Below are 27750 nucleotides of genomic sequence, written 5' to 3' on the forward strand. Positions count from 1 at the left end.
CTGTCTGTCTGTATGGAGGAGAGCAGACAGCAGCTGCAGAACTACAAGGCTCAGCATCCTCCATCCAGGACTGTATGCTGGAGGGAGAGGCAGGGGGAGCAGAACTGCAAGGCTCAGCATACTTCATCCACTAATGTATGCAGGAGAGCAGACAGCAGCTGCAGAACTACAAGGCTCAGCATGCTGCATCCAGGACTGTATGCTGGAGGGAGAGACAGGGGGAGCAGAACTACAAGGCTCAGCATGCTCCATTCACTAGTGTATGCAGGAGAGCAGACAGCAGCTGCAGAACTACAAGGCTCAGCATGCTGCATCCAGGACTGTATGCTGGAGGGAGAGACAGGGGGAGCAGAACTACAAGGCTCAGCATGCTCCATTCACTAGTGTATGCAGGAGAGCAGACAGAAGCTGCAGAACTACAAGGCTACTACAAGGCTCAGCATACTCCATTCAGAACTGTATGCAGGAGTTTTTTGCCCACCAAAAAAATTACGTGGGCTTCGCCATATTTTTGTATGCTAGCCAGGTACAGCATGCAGGTACAGCTGCCCCCAACCCCCAGCTGCCTATTTGTACCCGGCTGGGAATTAAAATTATAGGGAAGCCTTTTTAATTATTTCATGAATTTCATGAAATAATTAAAAAAAAAAAAAAAAAACGACATGGGCTTCGCCCAATTTTTGTGTCCAGCCAGGTACAACTAGGCAGCTGGGCATTGGAATCCTCAGCACAGGTTGGCCCGAGCTTTCTGGGCCCCTCTGCTGCGAATTGCAGTCTGCAGCTGTCCCAGAAAATGGCGCTTTCATAGACGCGCCATCAACTGGCGCTGTATCCAACTCTTCAGCAGCCCTGATGCCGGGTGGCTTGCTGGGTAATAAAGGGTTAACACTAGATTTGTTTTACTAGCTAGTATTAAGCCATAGATTCTTAATGTCAGGCAAGTTTGACCCGGCCATTAAGAATCTCCAATAAAGGGTTAAAAAAAAGACACCACACAGAGAAAAAATACTTTAATAGAAATAAATACACAGACACACTTAGAGACTCCATGCTTATTACTCCCTCTCACCCCTCCATGATCCTTGTCTTCTGTCTTCTTTCTCCTTCAACCCATGCAGCTCTGCTACATCAGACAGCACTGCATGGGAGGAAGACGCTGCTGCTCCCGTGCAGTCTAATCACTCAGTGAGTGAGCAGAGGCTGCGGGTTGTAAGCGGTGACGTCACCGCTGCCACCGTTGCAATAGTAATCTGACAGGCGGGTTACTATAGCAACGGTGATCTCCGATCACTTGATTCCCAGTGCCGCTATTCACCGGCTGTGGCATCCAGTCCCTGCATGTGGGCTGACTCTGTAAAGAGCGCCGACATGCAGGAACAGGGAGCCAAGCATGCGCCCAAGCATCTCGCCGGTACACGGAGATGCTCAAATGAGCACTGCGTACCGGAGAAATGCACTGACAGAACCTAGTATAACATCTAGCCATGTGACCAGTTTGTAGTCAATGAGATAATAGACACGTGACTGGTCACATGCTATGACGACGTCACGGAAGGTCCTATCATCAGTGCTGGTTACGGGGGGGGCACAGCAATGATCGGAAGGAAAAGCGGCAGGAGACACAGCCTGCAGGACGCATCGCGGGGACTAGTAAGTATAATGGCAATGTTTATTAACTGTATGTGTATATGTATAATGTGTTTGTATGTGTTTGTGTTTGCCTGCCATTGTTTTCAATGGGGTTCAATTGTGTTCGTCGAACCGAACTGAACTCGAACACTAGGGGGGCGGCTCATCTCTACTTCTGATCCTTCACTCATTTATTACTAACAGCAGTATTCAGAGACATAACTGTTTTCTTTAAATCGTATTATTGTATCCAAAAGTACATAAAGTGCACATGCAATAAATGTCTTTCATTCCCACATCTGTATAGGCATATACATTATGAGGCCGTCAAGTTTGGGTCAGGAGACTCTCGGCTGGTCTGTGCATCTTGGTCAGTATTTGGACCGTGACACGTGTGAATCCAGCCTTGCATCTTATAAGGTAGAGACGTACAGAATATAATACACACACGGTTAAGAAGCTAATATGGTGACATCATAGATATGTACTGTATTTCCAGGGAAGTGAGAACGAATCTGCAGTGTAGACCATCCATGTCTTCATTCATAATGCATTGCAATCCTGACGCAGTGAGTCAGTGAACTATACATGGTAAATCTTGGCAAAAAGTGAAATATTTATGGAAATGAGAGCAGCAATACCAGCATATTGAGTGTACAGCGTCCAGCACCTGGCATAATAGCTAGACTCAGAAAACACATAAACACAGTCGTACGGAGCCTGCAATCTGTCGGCACCATACTGTACACTGCTATCATCATCTGCGACTCAACTGGCTCACAGCAAATAAATAGGCTGATATCACGGCTTCCCTGAATCCACTGCCTCTAATGCCCTGACAGGTCACAGAAGTACAAAACGTGCTGGAGGTCAATCACCTTAATCTCTATGTACGGCATGGCACACAATGCTTGTACTGTACCATCAGATATAAACAGAAGTAACTTTGAAAACACATTTTAAAGGGTTATTGCCATCTTTATAGATGGATACAAGACAAAAATATCACAAGCACATTGTAATTTACTGCCTATTAAAATATGCAGCCATTCTTGAGATAGTAACACTTTCCTTTTGTTTATAGCTTGTTTCCTAGGAGACCGACCACTGCTGTTGTCTAGTTTATAAACACTGCATTTAAACTGCCTGGGATTAGCAGCACACGTCCGTGTCTCCGGTACGTGTTTAGTCCGTTTCCTCATGTGCCGGAGACACGGGCACATGTAGATCCATTAAAATCAATGGGTTTGCGCTCACGTGCGTGTTTTGCCATAGACCATGTGTCCGTGTGGAGCATACATGTGCCCATGTGCTCCACACGTAGACATGTCCATTTTTCTCTGGCATCACGGGTGTCACATGGACCGCACACGGACCGCACGGATGTGATCCGTGTGACACACACTGGAGAAAACACCACATGTCTGTGAAATAAAATTAATTTCTATACTCACCTTCTCCAGCACTGCTGTCTCTGCCGCTGCTGTCACTTGCTTCCGACCCCCGCTCATTATGCTTATCGCATATTCACTCCACTGTGGGCCGGAGCAGCAGCAGCGGGGAGTCGGCAGGATCGGAGACCAAAGATCAGCACCACGGACAGCAACGCCAGGGACAGGTAAGCATAAAGTTCCTGTTCTCCATGTGTTATCACGGATAGCACACGGAGAACACACGTGTGCCATAAACACGGCACACGTTTGGCAATACGCACCTTTGGCACGTCCTTGAAAAACGTGCGTGATTTTCACGGACATGTGAAAGAGGCCTAAAACAGTGTTTACAAGCACAATAGACAAGAGCTTGTATGCACTGTGCATGCTCTGCTGTACAGCAGTAGTGATCGGTCTCCAAGGCATCGATTTGGAAACAAAAGAAGTGTGTTTTTAAATTTAAAGAACAGCTGAAAATATTAATAAGAAGTAATTTGCAAAATTGCTTGCTTTTAAGAGCAATATCTGACAATACCTCCTTATGAAGATGGGGATGACCCTTTAAATAAAAACTTCCTTCAGTTTTGTTTCTTCAGGTTCTGTGCAGATCTCTTCATCTGTACGTTGCTTATAGTCATATTCTTCCTTTCAGGTTGACCTGGGGTGCATATACCGGGGGTCCATATAATGTACAGTGCAGACCTTGTGTGTGGTAAAACCCTCACATATTTTATTTTGCACCATAATATGTGATCATCAGACTGGCACCTTCAGAGTCCCATAGATTATCAATTCCAGAACCACCATTGATAAATATTAACATTTCGTTTTAACATCAAAGTGTGAATTCTTAAGAAAAGTACCGTATTTTTCGTTTAATTAGACACACTGGATCATAAGACGCACTCCAAATTTGAAGGAGGAAAATAGGAACAAAATAATTTTTACTGTTAAATTAGGGTCCATCTTATAATCCTAGTGCCTCTTATCTTAGTTCACCAGGGGGGAGCAGCGGTGGTGGAGCGGCTCAGGAAGGTCACAGGAGGCAGGGTAGGCGATGCTGCGGGCTCGGAGAAGGGGATTTCGCCGCTCAAGAGGGTCAGTGTGCGGTAGAGCAGGGTCGGCGATACTGCGGGCTCCATTGAATCACTAGCGTTTGACGCGATGGACTTCAAGAAAATGTCCGCAGAGGCAGTGTGCGTATATTGGCCTCCGAGGCCATTTTCTTAAAGTCTATCATGTTAACCGCCGGTGATTTTGAGCAGCGCCGGCAGATCAATGGCGCCCACTGCCGCACGAGCTTGCAGTATCGCTGATCCTCCGCTGCCGCACAATGACCCTCTTGAGCTGATCCACTGCAGTGACACCACCTTCAAGCCTCAAGCCCTCCGTATCGCTGACCCTGCGTCACAATAAGCCATATGCGGTTTGTAAGACGCACACTGTTTTTCTCCCAGTTTTTGGGGAAAAAAAATGCGTCTTTCAAACTGGAAAATACAGTATTTCAGATAGAATTTGTGTTTTTTTTTATAGGCTGATATATATAACATTTTATTAATATGCATTGCTTATATAGCGCGATCATATGCTACATCCCTATCATTGCCACCATTGGGGCTCACAACCTAAATTCCCAACAGTCTTTGGAGTTTGGGAGCAAGCAGAAAACTCAGAGGAAACCCATACAAACAAAGAGACAGCATACAAACTTCTTGTAGATGTCATCCTAGGTGGGATTAGAACCCAGGACCTCAAGCTGCGAGACTGCAGTGCTACCCACTAGTAATGGGCAGTCCGGCTCTTTTTGGTGATCCGGTTCCCATGGCTCCGCTCATCAAAAAGAGCCATTCGGATCGTTCTTGGCTCCCTATTAAACATGTGTTCACCGCAGGTGAACACATATTTAAGATTATAGTACCGTTGATGAAACCCCGCCCACCCATGGCTAAATCCCGCCCAATTACAAGGAACCATTTATATTGTTGAGTGGGCTGTGTTTAGCCACGGGTGGGCGGGGTTTCAGCGGCGAAAAGAGCCGTTTAGAGATTTTAGTTGCTCTCACTGGGGATCCGGCTCCTGTCAGTCACAGCAGGGAGCCGGATTTTTGTGTTGGATTGTTCGCGACCGACACATCACTACTACCCACTGAGCCACCGTGCTCATATATTTTGCTTGGATTTTGTTGGGTTACTCAAGGCTTTCACACATTCTCTCTACTCTTATAACTGATGCCCTAAATTAGTAAAATCTACCTTTGGCACCTGAAATACCATATTATCCAGCAAAGACTGGCAAAGCCAAGTTATACTGTATATTAAAATAAAGGTATTCAGTTGAACCGATGATATGAGGTCACTCACCTTGCAACCTTTGCATTACATTTGCAATGTCCCTGGTGCTTCTGTTTCCTAGCCGAGAGGTGGCCATTCTGAGTATTCAGGGTATCCGTAGTTGAAGGAATGTTTGCTCTCCGTTTAGCTCTTAGGATGTTACACCATATCTTGCTGCGCTCTCCTGATGCATCCTCCACCTTGTATTCCCAATAGGCGGCTGATGCCTTAGTCACTGCAGTCTGGCACCCAAACAAAGGCTGACCAGTCACGACCGTGGTGCCGCTTTTAATTTCTTGGTATAGGTCCTGTCCTTCTCACTGAAAGCTTAAGCTGCCTGGAAAGAGAGAGAGACAGGATTTAGAAGAGACGTTCATGGTTTCTTGCAATGCTAAAACCTGTAATCTCATTAGCAATTCTGACTAAGATTGGCAGTCCAGGATACGAGGCATCACTTGTGCCAAGCAGACAATTACTGTAGAAAGCACATTTACTGGAGCAGCATAGAGTGAAACAGAAATAAAATCAGATGTAACTGCTGTGTATCAGTACTTCTATATTAGACATAACTGTTGTGTATCAGTACTTCTATATCAGATATAACTGCTGTGTATTGGCACTTTCTATATCAGACATAACTGCTGTGTATCAGTCCTTCCTATATCAGACATAACTGCTGTGTATCAGTACTTTTTATATCAGACATAACTGTTGTGTATCAGTACTTCTATATCAGATATAACTGCTGTGTATTGGCACTTTCTATATCAGACATAACTGCTGTGTATCAGTCCTTCCTATATCAGACATAACTGCTGTGTATCAGTACTTTTTATATCAGACATAACTGCTGTGTATCAGTACTTCTATATCAGACATAACTGCTGTGTATCAGTACTTCCTATATCAGACATAACTGCTGTGTATCGGTACTTCCTATATCAGACATAATTGCTGTGTATCAGTACTTCTTATATCAGACATAACTGCTGTGTATCAGTACTTCCTATATCAGACATAACTGCTGTGTATCAGTACTTCTATATCACACATAACTGCTGTGTATCAGTACTTCTATATCAGACATAACTGCTATGTATCAGTAATTCCTATATCAGACATAACTGCAGTGTATCAGTACTTCCTATATCAGACATAACTGCTGTGTATCGGTACTTCCTATATCAGACATAACTGCTGTGTATCGGTACTTCCTATATCAGACATAACTGCTGTGTATCAGTACTTCCTATATCAGACATAACTGCTGTGTATCAGTACTTCTATATCAGACATAACTGCTGTGTATCAGTACTTCCTATATCAGACATAACTGCTGTGTATCGGTACTTTCTATATCAGACGTAACTGCTGTGTACCGGCACTTTCTATATCAGACATAACTGCTGTGTATCAGTACTTCTATATCAGACATAACTGCTGTGTATCAGTACTTCCTATATCAGACATAACTGCAGTGTATCAGTACTTTCTATATCAGACATAACTGCTGTGTATCAGTACTTTCTATATCAGACATAACTGCTGTGTATCAGTACTTCCTATATCAGACATAACTGCTGTGTATCGGAACTTTCTATATCAGACGTAACTGCTGTGTACCGGCACTTTCTATGTCAGACATAACTGCTGTGTATCAGTACTTCCTATATCAGACATAACTGCTGTGTATCAGTACTTCTATATCAGACATAACTGCTGTGTATCGGTACTTCCTATATCAGACATAACTGCTGTGTATCAGTACTTCCTATATCAGACATAACTGCTGTGTCAGTACTTCTATATCAGGCATAACTGCTGTATATCGGTACTTCCTATATCAGACATAACTACTGTGTATTGGCACTTCCTATATCAGACATAACTGCTGTGTATCGGTACTTTCTATATCAGACATAACTGCTGTGTATCAGTACTTCTATATCAGACATAACTACTGTGTATTGGCACTTCCTATATCAGACATAACTGCTGTATATCGGTAATTTCTATATCAGACATAACTGCTGTGTATCAGTACTTCTTATATCAGACATAACTGCTGTATATCGGTACTTTCTATATCAGACATAACTGCTGTGTATCAGTACTTCTATATCAGACATAACTGCTGTGTATTGGCACTTCCTATATCAGACATAACTGCTGTGTATCGGTACTTTCTATATCAGACATAACTGCAGTGTATCAGTACTTCCTATATCAGATATAACTGCTGTGTATCAGTACTTCCTATATCAGATATAACTGCTGTGTATTGGCACTTCCTATATCAGACATAACTGCTGTGTATCGGCACTTTCTATATCAGACGTAACTGCTGTGTATCGGTACTTTCTATATCAGACATAACTGCTGTGTATCAGTACTTCCTATATCAGATATAACTGCAGTGTATCAGTACTTCCTATATCAGACATAACTGCTGTGTATCAGTACTTCCTATATCAGACATAACTGCTGTGTATCGGTACTTCCTATATCAGACATAACTGCTGTGTATCAGTACTTCCTATATCAGACATAACTGCTGTGTATCAGTACTTCTATATCAGACATAACTGCTGTGTATCAGTACTTCCTATATCAGACATAACTGCAGTGTATCAGTACTTTCTATATCAGACATAACTGCTGTGTATCAGTACTTTCTATATCAGACATAACTGCTGTGTATCAGTAATTCCTATAAAAGACATAATTGCTGTGTATCAGTACTTCCTATATCAGACATAACTGCTGTGTATCGGTACTTTCTATATCAGACGTAACTGCTGTGTACCGGCACTTTCTATATCAGACATAACTGCTGTGTATCAGTACTTCTATATCAGACATAACTGCTGTGTATCAGTACTTCCTATATCAGATATAACTGCTGTGTATCAGTACTTCTATATCAGACATAACTGCAGTGTATCAGTACTTTCTATATCAGACATAACTGCTGTGTATCAGTAATTCCTATAAAAGACATAATTGCTGTGTATCAGTACTTCCTATATCAGACATAACTGCTGTGTATCGGTACTTTCTATATCAGACGTAACTGCTGTGTACCGGCACTTTCTATATCAGACATAACTGCTGTGTATCAGTACTTCTATATCAGACATAACTGCTCTGTATCAGTACTTCCTATATCAGACATAACTGCTGTGTATCAGTACTTTCTATATCAGACATAACTGCTGTGTATCAGTACTTTCTATATCAGACATAACTGCTGTGTATCAGTACTTCCTATATCAGACATAACTGCTGTGTATCGGTACTTTCTATATCAGACGTAACTGCTGTGTATCAGTACTTCCTATATCAGACATAACTGCTGTGTATCAGTACTTCTATATCAGACATAACTGCTGTGTATCGGTACTTCCTATATCAGACATAACTGCTGTGTCAGTACTTCTATATCAGGCATAACTGCTGTATATCGGTACTTCCTATATCAGACATAACTACTGTGTATTGGCACTTCCTATATCAGACATAACTGCTGTGTATCGGTACTTTCTATATCAGACATAACTGCTGTGTATCAGTACTTCTATATCAGACATAACTACTGTGTATTGGCACTTCCTATATCAGACATAACTGCTGTATATCGGTAATTTCTATATCAGACATAACTGCTGTGTATCAGTACTTCTTATATCAGACATAACTGCTGTATATCGGTACTTTCTATATCAGACATAACTGCTGTGTATCAGTACTTCTATATCAGACATAACTGCTGTGTATTGGCACTTCCTATATCAGACATAACTGCTGTGTATCGGTACTTTCTATATCAGACATAACTGCTGTGTATCAGTACTTCCTATATCAGACATAACTGCTGTGTATCAGTACTTCCTATATCAGATATAACTGCTGTGTATCAGTACTTCCTATATCAGACATAACTGCTGTGTATCAGTACTTCTTATATCAGATATAACATCTACAGTTGAAAACAGACGTTTCCATACACTATCTAAAAAGACACATCTGCATGTTTTTCTCACTATCTGACATGAAATCAGAATAAACCTTTCCCGTTTTAGGTCAATTAGGAACCAAAATTATTTATATTGCCAAATGCTAGAATAATGAAAGAGAGAAAGAGAATGTTTAAAGGCATTTTTTTTTACTTTCTGCAAAGTCACAAGTTTACATACACTAAGTTTACTACAATAACTATGCTTTTAAATAATATGGGACAGTCAATATGATGATGTCATGTCTGTGGAAGCTTCTGATAGGTTTATTGGCAACATCTGAGTTAATAAGAGACACACCTGTAGATGTACTTTAATAAACACCTGAAACACACTGCTTCTTTGCATAGCATTATGGGAAATAAAAAAACAATATACAGTGAAACGAGTACTGTATCAACATGGGCTGAAAGACCATACTGCCAGGAAGAAGCCATTACTCCAAAAGAAAGATAAAAATGCCAGATTAATGTTTGCAAATGCACACAGGAACAAAGACTTTAATTTTTGGAGACATGTCCTGTGGTCTGACAAAACTAAAATTGAACTGTTGGTCATAATGACCATTGTATGTTTGGAGGAAAATGGGAAGAAGCTTTGAAGCCTAAGAACAGCATCCCAACTGTGAAACATGGGGGTTGGCAGCATCATGTTGTGGGGTTGTTTTGCTGCAGGACGGACTAGTAAACGTCACAAAATAGATGGTTACATGAGGAAAGAAGATTATGTGGCAATACTGAAGCAACATCTCAAGACATCAACCAGGAACTTAAAGCTTGGGCAGAAATGGGTCTTTCAAATGGACTATGACCCAAAGCATACTGCCAAACTGGTTACAAGGGTTAACAAAGGATAACAAAGTCAATGTTTTGGAGTGGCCATCACAAAACCCTGATCTCAATCCTATTGAAAATTTATGGTCAAAGCTGAAAAGGCCATTGCGAGCAAGTCGACCTACAAACATGGCTCAGTTACACTAGTTCTGTCAGGAGGAATGGGTCTAAATGCCTACCAGCTATTGTGAAAAGCTTGTGGAAGGATATCCAAACTGTTTGACCCAACTCATACAGTTTAAGGGCAATGGTACCAAATATTAAGGAAATGTATGTAAACTTTTGACTTTGCAGAAAGTAACAAAAATGCCTTAAAACATTCTCTCTCTCATTATTCTGACATTTGACAAATATAAATAATTTTGGTTCGTAACTGACCTAAAACGGGAAAGTTTTATTCTGATTTCATGTCAGATAATGAGAAAAACATGCATACGTGTCTATTTAGACAGTGTATGTAAACTTCTGTTTTCAACTGTATACATCAGTACTTATATAAGATAACAATGGAAGACACACTGTGTCAATGACATAGGACGCGTCATCTGCACAAAGCAGGAAAAAAAGACAGAAATCGCAAGAAAATAGGAGGCGCCAGATGAAGGTCAGCGACCCGCCTCGCAGGTGAGTATTATAAAAGGTCTATTTTACGTTATACAGATCTGCTCGGACACTTATATGCAGTATCTAGAATGCTGTATATAAGGGCTTAATGGTCGTGGCCACAGTTTATATGGGAAAAACCTGGTGACAGGTTCCTTTAAGATGCATATACACTGCACAATTATCATGAATCTGCATTTCTGGAACGAGTAAAGTGCTTGATTGTAGGGTGAAAGGATCATTGTTCCCAACAGCTCATCATCTTGTGTAAACAGAACTAATGTGTATCAGCAATAAACAATCTATTACTGATCATTGTTAGCGCAAATAAGAGAGATCTGCCTGTCTAAACGGGCTATGAAATTATTACCAATCAGCAAACAAGTAGATGAATGGAAGACCAGCTTCACTTTATTTTTTTCTTTATCATTCTTCTAAAGGACATTTTGCCATTTTGCCATAGATCAAATAGTGTTATATATAAGGAACCTACAACATTTTTTGTTGCTATTTGTTGTTAATTATTTTTAAAACCCCGTAGAAAAGAAAAAGTTACAAAAAAAATCATCTAAGAAAAGAGTCCGTATTAGAAATGACGTGCACACCTGCCAGATATATACAAAAAATGAGGATAAACTTCTACATAAAGATAACGAGTGATTTTACCTTTATGTGGGAGTTTATCTATATGTCTTGATTTTCTTTTTTATTTAATAAAGATACATTACTCAATTTGTCTTCTGTGCACAACATTTCTGGTATTGTTTTTTTTCATAGGGGTAATACAGAATGCTGTATGACGTCTATGTAGTAAACAGTCATAATGACAGTTCTTCTTGCAGAGCGCTTCTTCTGGCCACTCGCTGTACATTGCACTACAGTAAGTCTCTTTAACTTGATGGGGCTGAGCCAGAGCTCCCTCCATAGAAGGTGACCTGGAATATCCCTAGGGAGGAAAATCTTGTAGGAAAACACAGCCCTTAAAAAGCAATAAAGCCCATTCATTGAGAGTTGTTGGTGAAGTCAGTCTCCCACTTGGCTGTTATTATATATTGTGTGCAGTAAATAAAAAGGCCTATATCTCTTAAATAATATTATGGATGTTAAAAACACCAAACAAACAAAAAAAACCCTTAATATTCAGGGGAACAAAAGGAAAAAAAATAAAGTGAATATACTATACTTTTTTTTATAATGTGCCTAAGAAAACAGGCAGGTAGTTACTAACTACCTGCCTGTGGAGCAGAGGTTCAACTGCTCAACCCCAACTTCCTTCATTGTCTACGGAACTGCCAGAGAAACCTTAGCATTGTTCTTGGCTTTCTCCAGAGGTCTCATTACCAAAGAACAGAGCGAAAAATGAGAATGTGAACTTCCTTTCTATTGAAGATCGGAGGCGGCAGGACTCCATTCTTCAGGTTCGACAGCCCCAATCTTGGTGTACATGGGAATCAAGAAGTTGGATCCCTAGCACTCAGAAAGTCATTCCCTCTCCATGGATAGAGAATAACTTATTTGGGGTGGGAGGGAGGAATAATTCATTGAGACTAGCTATTGCTTTTGTGGACATAGCCTGTCCATACATTAAATTGCTGAGTGTTAGGAGAAACTATACCATAAATTTCATGCTGGCGTTGAATCTATTTTAAAACATGCTGTTCTTGAAGCCACCCTTTTAAAATGAAATATAATGAAAACTCAACATTCCGTATAATAATATGAATGACACCAAATATGCAAGTGGAGAAATCCTCATTTTTCACTCGTTGCTTTGAAATAAATGATTTCCTTCCTAATTGTGGCTTCAGTCGGTTGTACTAGTGATGAATATTTATCTAATGGATCTAAAATTAAAACAGGAACAAGCCGAAACTACGGATGTGAAAAAAATAAAGAAATCAGTGAAAAGGCAACATTAAGAGGGAAGCTTCTTGTTGTACTTCCTTTCAGCACTAACGGTTGTTTAGAAAGCCAAGCATACAGTTAAGTCCAGAAATGTACAGACAGTGACAAAAGTTTTCTTTACCAAAATGTATTACAAATACAGTTATATATTAGACTAGCTGTAGTACCCGGCATTGCCTGGAATAGTAACTGTCTCTCTGTCTTTCTCTCTCTATCTGTCTCTTTCTTTCTGTCTCTGTGTGTCTGTCTCTTTCCCTGTCTGTCTCTTTCCCTGTCTGTCTCTAGCCGTGTGTTTGTCTGTCTCTGTATCAGTCTCTTTCCAGCTCTTTGTCGCTCTGTGTCTGCCTGTCTCTATGTGTCTGTCTCTGTGTGTCTTTCTCTGTGTGTCTGTCACTGTGTGCTTGCCTCTGTGTGTCTGTCTGTCTCTTTCCCTGTCTGTCTCTGTGTTGCTGTCTGTCTCTTTCCCTGCCTGTCTATTTCTCTATCTCTCGGTCAGTCTCATTTTGTCTCTCTGTTTCTTTCACTGTCTGTCTCTTTCCCTGTTTGTCTCTTTGTCTCTGCCTCTTTCCCTGTCTGCCTTCTTCTTTCTGTCTCTTTGTCTTTCTCCCTGTCTTCCTCTGCCTGTCTCTCTCCCTGTTTGTCTCTTTCCTTGTCTGCTTCTGTATGTCTGTCTCTTTCTTGGTCTTTCTCTTTCCCTGTCTCTCTGTCTGTCTCTTTCCCTATCTGCCTTTGTCTGTCTCTCTCTGTCTGTATCTTTCCCTGTCTGTCTGATTCTTTCCCTGTCTGTCTCTTTCCCTATCTGCCTCTGTCTCTTTGTATGTCTTTTTCCCTGTCTTCCTCTGTGTGTCTCTTTAACAGTTTGTCTGCCTCTTTCCCTGTCTACCTCTGTCTGTCTGATTTTTCCCCATCTGTCTCTCTCTCTCCCTATCTGTTTCTCTGTCTGTGTCTTTCCCTGTCTTCCTTTGTCTGTCTCTTTCCCTGTCTGTCTCTTTCCCTATCTGCCTCTGTCTGTCTTCTTCTGTCTCTTTGTATGTCTTTTTCCCTGTCTTCCTCTGTGTGTCTCTTAACAGTTTGTCTGCCTCTTTCCCTGTCTTCCTCTGTCTGTCTGATATTTCCCCATCTGTCTCTCTCTCTCCCTATCTGTCTCTTTCCCTGTTTCTCTGTCTGTGTCTTTCCCTGTCTGCCTTTGTCTGTCTCTTTCCCTATCTGTCTGTCTGTCTTTTTCCGTCTGTCTGTCTCTCTCCATGTCTGTCTCTTTCCCTATCTGTCTCTATCTCTCTGTCTTTCCCTTTCTGCCTCTTTTTCTGTCTGTGCCTATTTCTGTCTCTTTCTGTCTGTCTGTCTCTCTATACCTCTGTCTTTCTTTCTGTCTGTTTCCCCCTCTCTCTCAGTCTGTCTCTCTCTATCCGTCTCAATATTATATTACCTCACACAAAATCTTCTTATACTAAGAATATCCTTTGTTGCTTATAGCAACCAATCAGAGCTCCTATTAATGACCTGTAGCGCCCAGCTTCATTGACTTATTAAAGGCAGATTTTTTTAGTGAATAACTGTAAAGGACGGGGTTAAATTGTCCCCTCAAAACATAGTTTATGATGTTCCCTCAGTCAAATGAGGTAGCTGTGCAAAATTTTGTAATTGTAAATGCGGATTCCTTTAGCGGACATACACACACACGCGAACACACACACACACACACACACACACACACACACATACACTTAGCTTTATGTATTAATTTTCTGTGACTGCAGACTTGTAAATCCTCCCAGCACTGAGCTAGGAATGGCAATCATGTGACCGCAAGTATGCAATATGCATACTCCTGGCCAGAAACCGACTAGTGGGCACGGCCTCGCTAAATATACTTGTATTGAGTGAGGCCATGTCCACTAGTCAGGTTCTTGCCGGGAGTATTTATATTGCATACTTATGGACACGTGACCAGTGTTCCTGTCCCAGAAACCAGCGAATCCTTGCAGCGAACAGCTGGGTGGACTCATAAGTCTACAGTCACTGTAGACTTATAATTTTAGACAGAACTACTCCTTTAGGCTTGAAACACACATCCGTGAAACACGTGCGTGTTTGGTCCGTTTCCGTGTATACTGGAGACACGGCCAAACGTGCACCAATGTTACTATATCTCAGCGGTTACACTTGCGTTTTTGGTTATGTCCGTTAGTCCGTCTCCGTGATGCGTTTTGTGGGCCGTGTCTCACGCCAGCATGTCCGTTTTATTCACGCAACACGCAGCACGGACCCAATGAAAGTCAATGGGTCTGTGCGCACGTCCGAGTGACACGGACGCATCTCTGTTTGTTCCCTGTATGTTTTGTGCTTTTTTCATGTCATGTCAGTCTTTTTTCTTTTTATGTTTCGTTCTCTCCCTCAGTCCGTCGGTCGCTCTCTATGTCTGTCTGTCCCTCTAGCTGTCTGTCGGTCAGTTCCCTCCTCTCTCATACTTACCATTCCCCGATCTCCAGCGCAGCGCTGCACGGCTGTTATAAAAACTCCGGCGGCTTTTCCTCTTTTGAAAAAGCCGGCCGCCCATTAATCAATCTCGTATTCCCTGCTTTACCCGCCCACCGGCGGCTGTGATTGGTTGCAGTGAGACACGCCCACCACGCTGAGTGACAGGTGTCACACTGCACCCAATCACAGCAGCCGGTGGGCGTGTCTATACTGTGCAGTAAAATAAATAAATAAATAATTAAAAAAAACCGGCGTGCGGTCCCCCCCCCATTTTAATACCAGCCAGATAAAGCCATACGGCTGAAGGCTGGTATTCTCAGGATGGGGAGCTCCACGTTATGGGGGGCCCCCCACCCTAACAATATCAGTCAGCAGCCGCCCAGAATTGCCGCATACATTATATGCGACAGTTCTGGGGCTGTACCCGGCTCTTCCCGATTTACCCTGGTGCGTTGGCAAATCGGGGTAATAAGGAGTTATTGGCAGCCCATAGCTGCCAATAAGTCCTAGATTAATCATGTCAGGCGTCTAGGAGACACCCTCCATGATTAATCTGTAAATTACAGTAAATAAACACACACACGAAAAATCCTTTATTAGAAATAAAAAACACAAACAAGTTCCCTCATTACCAATTTATTAACCCCGACAAACCCTCCATGTCCGGCGTACTCCACGGACCTCCAGCGTCGCGTCCAGCTCTGCTGCATGCAGGTGACAGGAGCAGCAGAAGACACCGCCGCTCCGGTCACCTCCACGCAGCTAATGAGATGAGTAGCGCGATCAGCTGCTGTCACTGAGGTTACCCGCGGCCACGGCCACTGAGGTTACCCGGTGGCCGCGAGTTACCTGACTGACAGCAGCTGATCGCGCTACTCATCTCATTAGCTGCGTGGAGGTGACAGGAGCGGCTGTGTCTTCTGCTGCTCCTGTCACCTGCATGCAGCAGAGCTGGACGCGACGCTGGAGGTCCGTGGAGTACGCCGGACATGGAGGGTTTGTCGGGGTTAATAAATTGGTAATGAGGGAACTTGTTTGTGTTTTTTATTTCTAATAAAGGATTTTTTCGTGTGTGTGTGTTTATTTACTGTAATTTACAGATTAATCATGGAGGGTGTCTCCTAGACGCCTGACATGATTAATCTAGGACTTATTGGCAGCTATGGGCTGCCAATAACTCCTTATTACCCCGATTTGCCAACGCACCAGGGTAAATCGGGAAGAGCCGGGTACAGCCCCAGAACTGTCGCATATAATGTATGCGGCAATTCTGGGCGGCTGCTGACTGATATTGTTAGGGTGGGGGGCCCCCCATAACGTGGAGCTCCCCATCCTGAGAATACCAGCCTTCAGCCGTATGGCTTTATCTGGCTGGTATTAAAATGGGGGGGGACCGCACGCCGGTTTTTTTAATTATTTATTTATTTATTTTACTGCACAGTATAGACACGCCCACCGGCTGCTGTGATTGGGTGCAGTGTGACACCTGTCACTCAGCGTGATGGGCGTGTCTCACTGCAACCAATCACAGCCGCCGGTGGGCGGGTAAAGCAGGGAATATGAGATTGATTAATGGGCGGCTGGCTTTTTCAAATTAGAAAAAGCCGCCGGAGCAGTGTGAACGCCGTGCAGAGCCGGGGATCGGGGAACGGTGAGTATGAGAGAGGGGGGGACACTTCAGTCACTCGGGGGATTAGTGGTCACCGGTGAATCCTTCACAGGTGACCGCTAATCAGTACACGGCACAAAGACAGAGCCGCGGCATGATAATGAAGTCGGGTGAAGTTCACCCGAGTTCATTCTCATCCCGCTACTCTGTCTTCCGACATGTAGTAACGACATTTTGCATCACACACGTACATTCACACGAACAACACATACACATGTCAGTTATTTCACTCACGCACACACGGACATTCCACACGCACATACGGCTAGCATACGGGATACACACGCAGGCCACACATACCATAAAAACGGACATAAAAAACGGAAAACGGACCCGAAAAACGGCCCGTTTTACACGGACGTGGTTTTCACGGATGTGTGGCGGAGCCCTTAAAGTGTAGATTCTCAGCTTTAATTTGAGAGTATTAACATCCAAATTAGAGAAAGGGTTTAAGAATTACAACTCTATAATATGTAGCTGGCTCTTTTTCAAGGAACCAAAAGTAATTGAACAATTATCTGAAAAGTTCTTTAATGGGCTGCATGGACTACTCCCTCATTTTTCATCATCAATTAAGCAGGTAAAAGGTCTGGAACTGGTTCCATGTAAGGCATGTTTTATTATCTCAAGAATGACTACAAATTTTTATAACCAATGAATTGCAAAAGTATTATCCAACAATATCCATCTATTATGGGCATGGGGAGCAGTGAATATTAATTTTCTTTAATAGCGGACACATGTGCTTGCCCCAACTTTCTGAATCGGTGACCCTGCTTATGCCTCCTGAGACCTGCTCCACTGTCACTGCTGTCGCCACTACCACAGTGAGTCAGGTAAATCCGGACTAGAAGACACACAGCCCACTTTCCTTTCAAATTTGGAAATAAAAAGTAAGTCTAAAGGGGGCTTTACACGCTACGACATCGCTAATGCGAACTCGTTGGGGTCACGGAATTGGTGACGCACATCCGGCTGCATTAGCGATGCCGTTGCGTGTGACACCGATGAGCGATTTTGCATCGTTGCAAAAATGTGCAAAATCGCTCATCGGTGACATGGGGGTCCATTCTCAAAAATCGTTACTGCAGCAGTAACGAGGTTGTTCCTCGTTCCTGCGGCAGCACACATCGCTCCGTGTGACACCGCAGGAACGAGGAAGCTCTCCTTACCTGCCTCCCGGCGCTATGCGGAAGGAACGAGGTGGGCGGGATGTTACGTCCCACTCAGCTCCGCCCCTCCGCTGCTATTGGGCTCAGTGACATCGCTGTGACGCAGCACAGACCGCCCCCTTAGAAAGGAGGCGGTTCGCCGGTCACAGCGACGTCGCCGGGCAGGTAAGTATGTGTAACGGGTCTGGGCGATGTTGTGCGGCACGGGCAGCGATTTGCCCGTGTCGCGCAACAGATGGGGGCGGGTACCCACACTAGCGATATCGGGACCGATATCGCAGTGTGTAAAGTAGCCTTTATAGTCTGAAAAATACAATATATCTCTAAAACCGTATGGCACTTTTAAAAAATGAAATACTGAAAAATAGGGGGAATAAAATCAAATTGAAAAAACTTCCACTTTGGACCCAAAGATGAGAATTAATTAGAATGAGTCTTTGTGGCATTTTTTTCAAGTGGATCCATCTCCACAATGCCTTGCAGTGGTCAAGCTGGTTTTCGGTCGGTATTACCATAATTAAGTAGGAAGGTGTTAAATAGAATTTTAAGAACTTGAAAGAGGAATATAATGACTCATATTTACTGGTTTTATTTCGAGAGGAACATCACCGGTATAGTTAGTTCCTGTGTCACAGTTACAGTATACATGTATTGTGAACATCAAATAACAGTAAAACTGTTAGCACTGTCATAGAGAGCAAGAAAGTCATCTGAATGAATTCTTGGCAATAATGTATAAAATCTCACAGCTAGAATAATAGGGAGACTGCACAAAATAGTAATTACTGTGCTCCAACACTGCATTTACCATTGTGTTGTGTCTTCTGCAATGTCACTTCTCTGGTGTAATTTTTTTTTTGGAGAATGATGCAAAAATACTACATTTGAAACATGTGGGAGGTGGATAAAAAAGGTATTCCCATCGCAGGCATTTATGGCATAATCACAACATTTTGCAGAAATGCGTAGGGGACCCTTACTTATCCAGATCATAGACGTCTTCAGCCCCATTTATCAATAGCAACTTGTTAGATCAGATTGCACTAAAAGGTGATGTGCAATGCTTGCTCTTCTTTTTCGGTAAATCAAAAATACTGAGATGCACACAATCATGGCCACCTCTCCATTGATTTTGGTAGTAAAAGCTGACTGTTATACTGCGTACAAGACATTATAGAAGCATAAAGCCTTTTTTGTTCATTAACAGCATTCGCACATAGCCTATATGTGCATGTAGTGTAGTGTGAGTACATTAATATACTCACCGAAAGTCACTCTCTCCGGTGTCCAGCTCCGTTCAGCTCCTCCTCTAAGTGATATTACCGCTAGTCAATCTCTCACTCTATTTTCTAAGCATGAGCAGGAAGTCTCTTTTAGGCCATGTGCGCATGTTGCGTTTTTTCTTGTGTCTTGGTTGCATTTTAAACTGCACTGTGTCATTGACATATGCATGCATTTTGCTTCAATCAGAAATTCCATGCGCATGTTGCTTTTTTCAGCAGCGTTTTGTTTGACAAATATTTGTCAAAATCGTTGCCTAAATAAAAGCAACATGTCACTTCTTTAGTGCGTTTTGTGAACATTTTCCACCCATTGAAATGAATGAGGTGTGCCAAAATGCAACCAAACTGTTTAGCTGTGCATTTGCACTGCCTTTTGGTTGAGTTTTGAATGCATTTTTGTCAACAAAACGCAGGTTATCAACTTTTCTCCATTCTCTTTCTCTCTCTGTCTCTCTCCGCTTCATACTCACCGATCACCGGCACAGTGCGGCGCGGCTGTCACACTGCTCCCATGGCCTCTCCTGTTTCTGAAAGTGCCGGCCGCTCATTAGGCTCATCTCATATTCACTTAACCCACCCATTAGACTCATCTCATGTTCACTGCTTCCCCCACCCACCGATGTCTATGATTGGCTGCAGTCAGACACATCCCCACGCTGAGTGACAGCTGTCAGACAGCAACCAATCACTCAATATTGTACAGTACAGTACAATAAGTAAATAAATAATTGAAAAAAACGGCGTGCGGTCCCCCCAATTTTGATACCCAGCCAAGATAAAGCCTCACAGCTGGGGGCTGGTATTCTCAGACTGGAGAGACCCAAGTTATTGGGAGCCCCCCAGCCTAAAAATATCAGTAGGCAGCACAGAATTGCCGCATCCATTAGATGCAACAGTTCTGCGAGTTTACCCGGCTCATCCCGATTGCCCTGGTGCGGTGGCAATCGGAGTAATAAGGAGTTAATGGCAGCCCACAGCAGCCACTAAGTCCTAGCTTAGTGATGGCAGGCGCCTATGAGACACCCCCTCATCACTAATCTGTAAGTGAAAGTAAATAAACACGAACACCCAAAAATACTTTATTTGAAATAAAAGACAAAAAGGCCACCCTATTTCACCACTTTATTAAACCCTCCAGGTCCGATGTAATCCACACGGTACCAAGATGCTTTCAGCACTGCTACATCTGAAAAGCAGCGAGCGCCATAGAACAAGACTGCTCACTGTAAGCTCCACACAACAACTGAAGTGAGTCGCTCTATCAGCGGTGATGTCACTCAGGTTAGCAGCTGCCACAGTCCTCCAGCTGTAACAGCAAATCACCAGAGTGACTGAAGTGAGCCGCGCGATCAGCGGTGCCATCACTGGTGATTTCCGGTCACAGCTGGAATCCTTCACCTGTGACCGCAAATAAGGCCGTTACACAGAGACAGAGCCACGTGCTGATAATGAACTCGGGTGAACCTCTGACGTCACAGCTGTGGGCCGTGCTCTACTGCCTGTGTCGCGGCACTGACGTCAAAGGTTCACCCGAGTTCATTTTCATCTCGCGGCCTTGTTTCTGTCTGCTGTTAGGGGGCATTCGTGCTCTATGGTGTTGCTGTGACGGGACAGGGATGTAGCAGAGCTAAGCCACCATGGGACCTCGTGTGGATTACTTCGGACCTGCAGGGGTATTTAGGGGTTAATAAAGTGGTGAAAGAGGGTGTTTTTTGTATTTTATTCCAAATAAAGGATTTTGGGGTGTATGTGTTTATTTACTTTCACTTACAGACTAGTGATGGGGGCAGGTTCTCATAGACGACTCCCATCACTAATCTAGGACTTAGTGGCTGCTGTGGGCTGCCATTAACTCCTTATTACCCCAATTGCCACTGCACCAGAGCAACGGGAAGATCCGGGTTCAGTGCCAGAATTGGCGCATCTTATGGATGCGCCACTTCTGGGGCGGCTGTGGGCTGCTATTGTTAGGCTGGAAAAGGCCAAATTATGATGGGCCTTCCCACCCTAATAATATTAGCCCCCAGTTGTCTGCTGCACTTTAGCTGGTTTTAGAAAAATGGGGGGACCCCACGTCATTTTTTTTATTTATTTTTTTTAAATAAATCAAATAAAATAAAAAAAGTGTGAGATCCCCTCTATTTTTCATAACCAGCCTGGATACAGCAGACAGTTGAGGGTTGCAGCCTGCAGCTGCTGTTCCTGTGCTAGATATGAAAAGTGAGGGCGACCCACATCATTGTTTTACAAAAAAAAACAAAAACAGCTGTCCAAGCTAGCTATTCCTCTTTCAAGCTATTCTGGTATTTCTTTCTATCTATTCTATATGTTCTTTCTTATTATCTATTCTGAAAGGAAACCAGGCATAACTCGTAATAAAAACTTATGTGGGAAAGATGGGTGTTTAAGGGTGCTGAGCACTAGAGGGGCCCACCTCTAAAAAAATATGCCTATAAGCTGTATATTGGCTACATACCATATTTGTGAACCTGTATATTAATTTAATAATAAAAGTAATAGGCTCTCCCTATTTTTGGGGGGTGACCCCCTCCAGTGCTCCCCCCCTTATACACCGGTCTATTCCACGTAAGTTTTCATTGCGAGTTATGCCTGGTTTCTTTTCACTTCCCTAGTTCCGATGAGACCTGGCTTGGCGTATGAAGTAGGACATTAGTGAATAGAGGGACCATCAATTTCTACGTAGTCCTTGATGTGTTTGGATGGCTTTGATCAAAAATGCTAAGTACTTCACGTTTTTAAAGTTTACAGTAATATTGTAGTTAATTAATTCATTATTTGTAGTGTGCGGATGCACTGTGTATGTATATGGTTTTACATTGTAAGGTGGTGGAGCCTTGTGCTGATGTTCCATAGGCTTACATTGTAAGAGCCACTTTCAGGTCATATAGAGCACAGTGTGATCTGAGTAGTCTGAAGGGTGGTGACTTCACTCAGAAGAGGAGCGGAATGGTGCTGGATCCTGGAGAAAGTGGCGGTAGCTGAATATATTACGGTGCTGGATCCTGGAGAAAGTGGCGGTAGCTGAGGATATTACGGTGCTGGATCCTGGAGAAAGCGGCGGTAGCTGAGGATATTACGGTGCTGGATCCTGGAGAAAGCGTCGGTAGCTGAGGATATTATGGTGCTGGATCCTGGAGAAAGCGGCGGTAGTTGTGGATATTAACACACGCAAAATACAATCCATACACGTATACATAGATTTAACGTAAAAAAAAACTTCATGGCAGGGCTTCTTTACTGAATGAGACAGGAATATACCCATTAAATAGATCAGCTACTTTGTTAGGCCGGCGTCACACTTGTGACAGTCTCATGCGAGATTCGAAACACATCACCAGGCACGGCCTGCCGCTCTCCAGACAGCAGCGTGTAGCTACATAGAAATACGTGCAGTTGCCCGCTTCGATCCGGAGAGCACAGGCTGTTCTGGGTAATGAGACACATTCTAGTGTGAGTCACTCGCAAGTGTGACACCGGCCTAAGGGGGGCTTTACACACTGCGACATCGCTTCCGAAATATCGTCGGGGTCACGTCGTTAGTGACGCACATCCGGCGCCAGTAGCAACAACGCAACGTGTAAATCCTAGGTGCGACGATAAACGATCGCAAAAGCGTTGAAAATCGATGATCTGTGTAGTGTCGTTCATTTCCATAATGTTGGGTCAACCGCAGGTACGATGTTGTTTGTTGTTCCTGCAGCTCCACACATCGTTGTGTGTAAACCCGCAGGAGCGACAAACATCTCCTTACCTGCGTCCACCGGCAATGCGGAAGGGAGAAGGTGGGCGGGATGTTATGTCCTGCTCATCTCCGCCCCTCCGCTTCTATTGGCCGGCCGATTAGTGACGTCGCGGTGACGTCGCTGTGACGCCGAACGCACCTCCCCCTTGAAGGAGGGATAGTTCGGCGGTCACAGCGACGTCGCCGAGCAGGTATGTGCGTGTGAAACTGCCGTAGCGATAATGTTCGCTACGGCAGCAATCACCACATATCGCATGTGCGACGGGGGCGGGTACTATCGCGCTCGGCAGCGCTAGCTGATGCTAGCGATGTCGCAACGTGTAAAGTACCCCTTAGAGTAGTGATTTAAGAATTTTAATAGAGATCAGCAGGCCTTTTTAAATTAAAATTTGCCAACTTTGACTAATTTTCCCCCCAAAATTTGATTGAATAGATTCTTGTATTGACATTCAATACATTGACATTCTGAATGTCAATACTGGAAAGCTTGTAATTGCTCATGTGGGGGAGAGGAGATAGAGACCACAAGAACTTAAACTCTACAGAAGAGATAAGGCCGCTTTACACGCTGCGATTTCGCCCGTGGCAGACAAAATCGTGCTGACCCATCACACTACTTACCTGCCTAGCGACGTCGCTGTGACCGGTGAACCGCCTCCTTTCTAAAAGGGCGGTTCGTTCGGCGTCACAGCAACGTCACTAAGTGGCCACCCAATCAAAGCGGAGGGGCGGAGATGAGCGGGACGAACATCCCGCCCACCTCCTTCCTTCCGCATTGCCGGTGGACGCAGGTAAGGAGATGTTCGTCGTTCCAGCGGTGTCACACATAGCGATGTGTGCTGCTGTAGGAACGACGAACAACATCGTACCTGCAGCAGCAATGATAATTGGGAATAGGGGGGCATGTCACCGATTAGCGATTTTTCACGTTTTTGCGATGATTCAAAATCGCTCATAGGTGTCACAAGCAACGACATCGCTAACGCGGCCGGCTGTGCGTCACAAATTCCGTGACCCCAACGACATCGCTTTAGCGATGTTGTAGCATGTAAAGCGGACTATAGATTCACTCAGTGATTCTGGGGATGGAAAACAACTCTGCCATACACACTGTTGTCTGCTGGGGGGAATCGCTGATCTGTGATGGCCCAGGTACTGACTAACCACCACTGCACATGGTAAGATAATTTGAAATATGTCATAGCTGCAGGGCAGGGCATTAAGGTGATGCACAATGTTAGTCCAACTCTATGATACTTGAGCAGTGTGGGAATTGATCTGGGGCAAGTTGGGTTTTTTTTTTTTGCAAAATCAGATACAATTTGTGTGAAATTGCGAATTTCTGAAAATTTGACTCAAACTCAGTGCTCTGTAGATTGATCTGCTCATCTCTAGGCAGAGGTGTATCTAGGCTTTCTGGCACCCGGGTCAAGACTTCAGTTTGGCGCCCCCCATGTGACCAATTATACATATGTGGTTTGCATACTCACAGTCACCTGATGACGAGTTGCTCTTAATAATATAATTCTCTCAATGTTCAAAGAGAAACATAGGAAGAAAAGCCAGTTGTCACATGCAAGTATGAAAATCACATATGAGTTGAGTGGCCATATTATTTTATTATTATTATTTATTATTATAGCGCCATCATATGATGACTACTGGACCAGAAACAGAGCTGAATCCTGACAGGGAGTATATTACATGCTGTTATGATTGGGCTACAGTGTTTAAAGGGGTGGTTCACCCATATTTTTTATTGTCTAGTTTGATATTATATTGAGAAACAATGTTTCTCTCAAATACCCTGTGTTGGCAATAGTGTCTGTGAGAGGCGCTATTGCAGACCGCTGTTCCCGCTCCAGTGACGTCACCGTCAAGTGCCGCACACGTCACATCCGTGCAGCCGGCTGCCTTCTTCCAGACTCCCTGAGCTGTGAGCGGTGTTTTAGCGCTGTCACAGCCCATCTGCTTCTCCTCCCTCCTCCCTCACAGCACAGCGTGTCGCGTCTCTTGATTGCAGCGTTCTGCTGTGAGGGAGGAGGGAGGAGGAATCAGATGGGCTGTGACAGTGCTGAAACACCGCCCACAGCCCAGTGAGTCACTATGGAAGAATGCAGCCGGCTCTGCACAGATGTGACGTGTGCGGCACTTGACGGTGACGTCACTGGAGCTGGAACAGCGGTCTGCAATAGCGCCTTTCACAAGCACTATTGCCAACACAAGGTATTTGAGAGAAACATTGTTTCTCAATATAATATCGAGCTAGACAATAAAAAATATGGGTGAACCACCCTTTTAATTTTATAAATAAAGGGGTTGTCCAGGTTTTAGATGAAAATCTGCAGTCAATATGTGACTGCAGACTTCTAAATTCTCACAGTGCACTTGTGACGCTCTGGACTATCAGGTCATCACAGGGTATTGTGCAATCTGCCCTTCTGTGAAATATCCACCTCTTCCTTGGTTATGGGTCCCCAACTACATGGTGTTGCCTACAACAGCTAATTAAAGTCCTAGGTACACTCTGCACCACACCCACCAGACACACCAGTGGATGGCCTGAGTGGAATAGGGTTGCCCACTTGGGGGGTTTGTAAGGGGAGGTCAGTAGAGTCAGGAGTAGGTCAGTGAAGTGTAGGAAGTGAAGGAGAGAGGAGGTCAGGAGCCGGGCTCCTTGGAAGCAACTAGGTAGCAAACGGTGGTCTGGGCCTAGTAGGAGCTGGACCCCCGGTCGCAGGGGATCGTGACAAGGGGCATGGAACTGTTGAGGAGGAGAGGCGGCGGCCTTGTACCATCACTGGGCTGGGACTAGGGCACAACGGAGTACGTGGACCCTAGGTCAGTGAGTAGCTTCAGGCAACCTGACAATTTACCCGACGAGAAAGAAGCCTTCAAGATCCGCTCTCCACCCGCTCCAAAATCGGGGTACTAGCGCAACGAGGGGTATAGGACGTTACACAAAAACGGTCCAGAAAATCACAAGCGTGAACCCTGAGAGCAAGCTCCCATAATAGCCACACTGGGGAGCGTAACCCGACTAGTTCTATACTACCGGGATCAACAAAGAAGTGAACTAAGTGCCAGGAGGAAGGTCACAGATCACCAGGCAGCACCATCGGGGACGGGACCCAAACTAGCTCCCCTCAGCGGCAGCGGTGTCCAGAACTTTGGTTTATCCAGTTGTCGGTGTCAGCTCTTTGGACTGAGTGAGTACGCAAGTGACCCCTTCGCTTCCCACGGCACTCCCCGAGCACCATCACCGAGTCCCGGGGCACCCCCTCTACCCGTGGAGGGTTCTAACATCCGGCTACCCCACTCAATGGCCCCCGGTACTCCCAACAGCGGTGGTACTCCACATTACCACACACCACTGGTGGTGTCACAAACTCTAAACACAATCCCCTGTAAATACCCCCTTTATTTGCGTGGCCGCATGACCCCTGGGTCCGGACACCCCTCGAGCCACCGCGGATCCGGATCCGAGCAGCCCGGCTTGCTGGCACGGGGGCGGCACTCCTCAAATTCCTGGTGTCACGAACAGGATACGAGCAGGACCCACTTACCTGGGTGACGTGCGCCTTGAAGACCTTAATTCCGCCATCTTCCGCCATCTTTTGGCGCCAAAACGCCGTCTTCTCCACAAAAACGTGCAAAGCTGAAGCCCCGCCCTTCGTCCTGAGAGTGAGCCTGGAACCGGAAGTTCCCAGAGGGCCACAGCATCGAGAAGAGTGCTGAGTGAAAACCTAGGGGGCGTGATCGCATGTAGCAGCAGCGGAAGAGAAGTAGGGATGCCAGGACTCTGCCATAACGTTCCTGGACAGCGCAGAGGCAAGATGGCAGAGCGGAGCTGGTCACCGGAACGTGATGTTCCCAGGACCGCGACTTGGATTGAGGAAGAGACGGAGCAGCTGTGCAGGAGAAAGCGGACACAATTCCTGTTTATACTGGACCACTGGAGGGAAGAGATGAGGAGCCTGGCGATGGCGGTGCGAGCCCGTGAGATTGAGATCCCACGTGCAGAGAGGGCAAGTGGTTACCCAGTCCCTGATGATTACCCCTTATACGGCCGGTGTCAGCTCTTTGGACTGAGTGAGTACGCAAGTGACCCCTTCACTTCCCACGGCACTCCCCGAGCACCATCACCGAGTCCCGGGGCATTCCCCCTACCCGTGGAGGGTTCTAACATCAGGATGCCCCACTCCATCGCCCCCGGTACTCCCAACTGCAGCGGTGGTACTCCACATTACCACACACCACGGGTGGTGTCACAAACTCTAAACACAATCCCCTGTAAATACCCCCTTTATTTGAGTGGCCGCATGACCCCCGGGTCTGGACACCCCTCGAGCCACCGCGGATCCGGATTCGAGCAGCCCGACTGCTGGCACGGGGGCGGCACACACTCTGTCAGGATTCTCTGGTGCCGGCGGTGAGAGTGGGAGGTCACAAAACTGCACATACGTGATTTAGATATATATGGTCATGTGCCGACTAGACAGGCGTCGTCTCACTCAAAAGGAATTGAGTGAGGCTGTACACGTCAAATCAGAATGTGGCCAGAAGTATACAAATCTCATGCTTGTGGTCACTTGACTGTCCACTATTGCCACTGGCACCAGAGAATCCCAAAAGT

General features: G+C 44.7%; 1 protein-coding gene and 1 long non-coding RNA gene across 2 annotated transcripts in view; one reads left to right on the top strand and one right to left on the bottom strand.

Moving 5' to 3' along the window:
* The window catches only part of SYNE1 (spectrin repeat containing nuclear envelope protein 1), a 672549-nt gene that overhangs the window by 595859 nt on the left and 48940 nt on the right, over positions 1-27750 (bottom strand). The window contains exon 2 of the mRNA XM_075339554.1: positions 5423-5729. Within this exon, the coding sequence (XP_075195669.1) occupies positions 5423-5489 (67 nt within the window). The 5' untranslated portion in view covers positions 5490-5729. The remainder of the gene's footprint in view (positions 1-5422; positions 5730-27750) is intronic.
* The window catches only part of LOC142296221 (uncharacterized), a 185966-nt gene that overhangs the window by 75136 nt on the left and 83080 nt on the right, over positions 1-27750 (top strand). The window lies entirely within an intron of this gene.

This window comes from Anomaloglossus baeobatrachus, chromosome 3, assembly GCF_048569485.1.
Source record: "Anomaloglossus baeobatrachus isolate aAnoBae1 chromosome 3, aAnoBae1.hap1, whole genome shotgun sequence".
In the NCBI taxonomy this organism is placed as follows: domain Eukaryota; kingdom Metazoa; phylum Chordata; class Amphibia; order Anura; family Aromobatidae; genus Anomaloglossus; species Anomaloglossus baeobatrachus.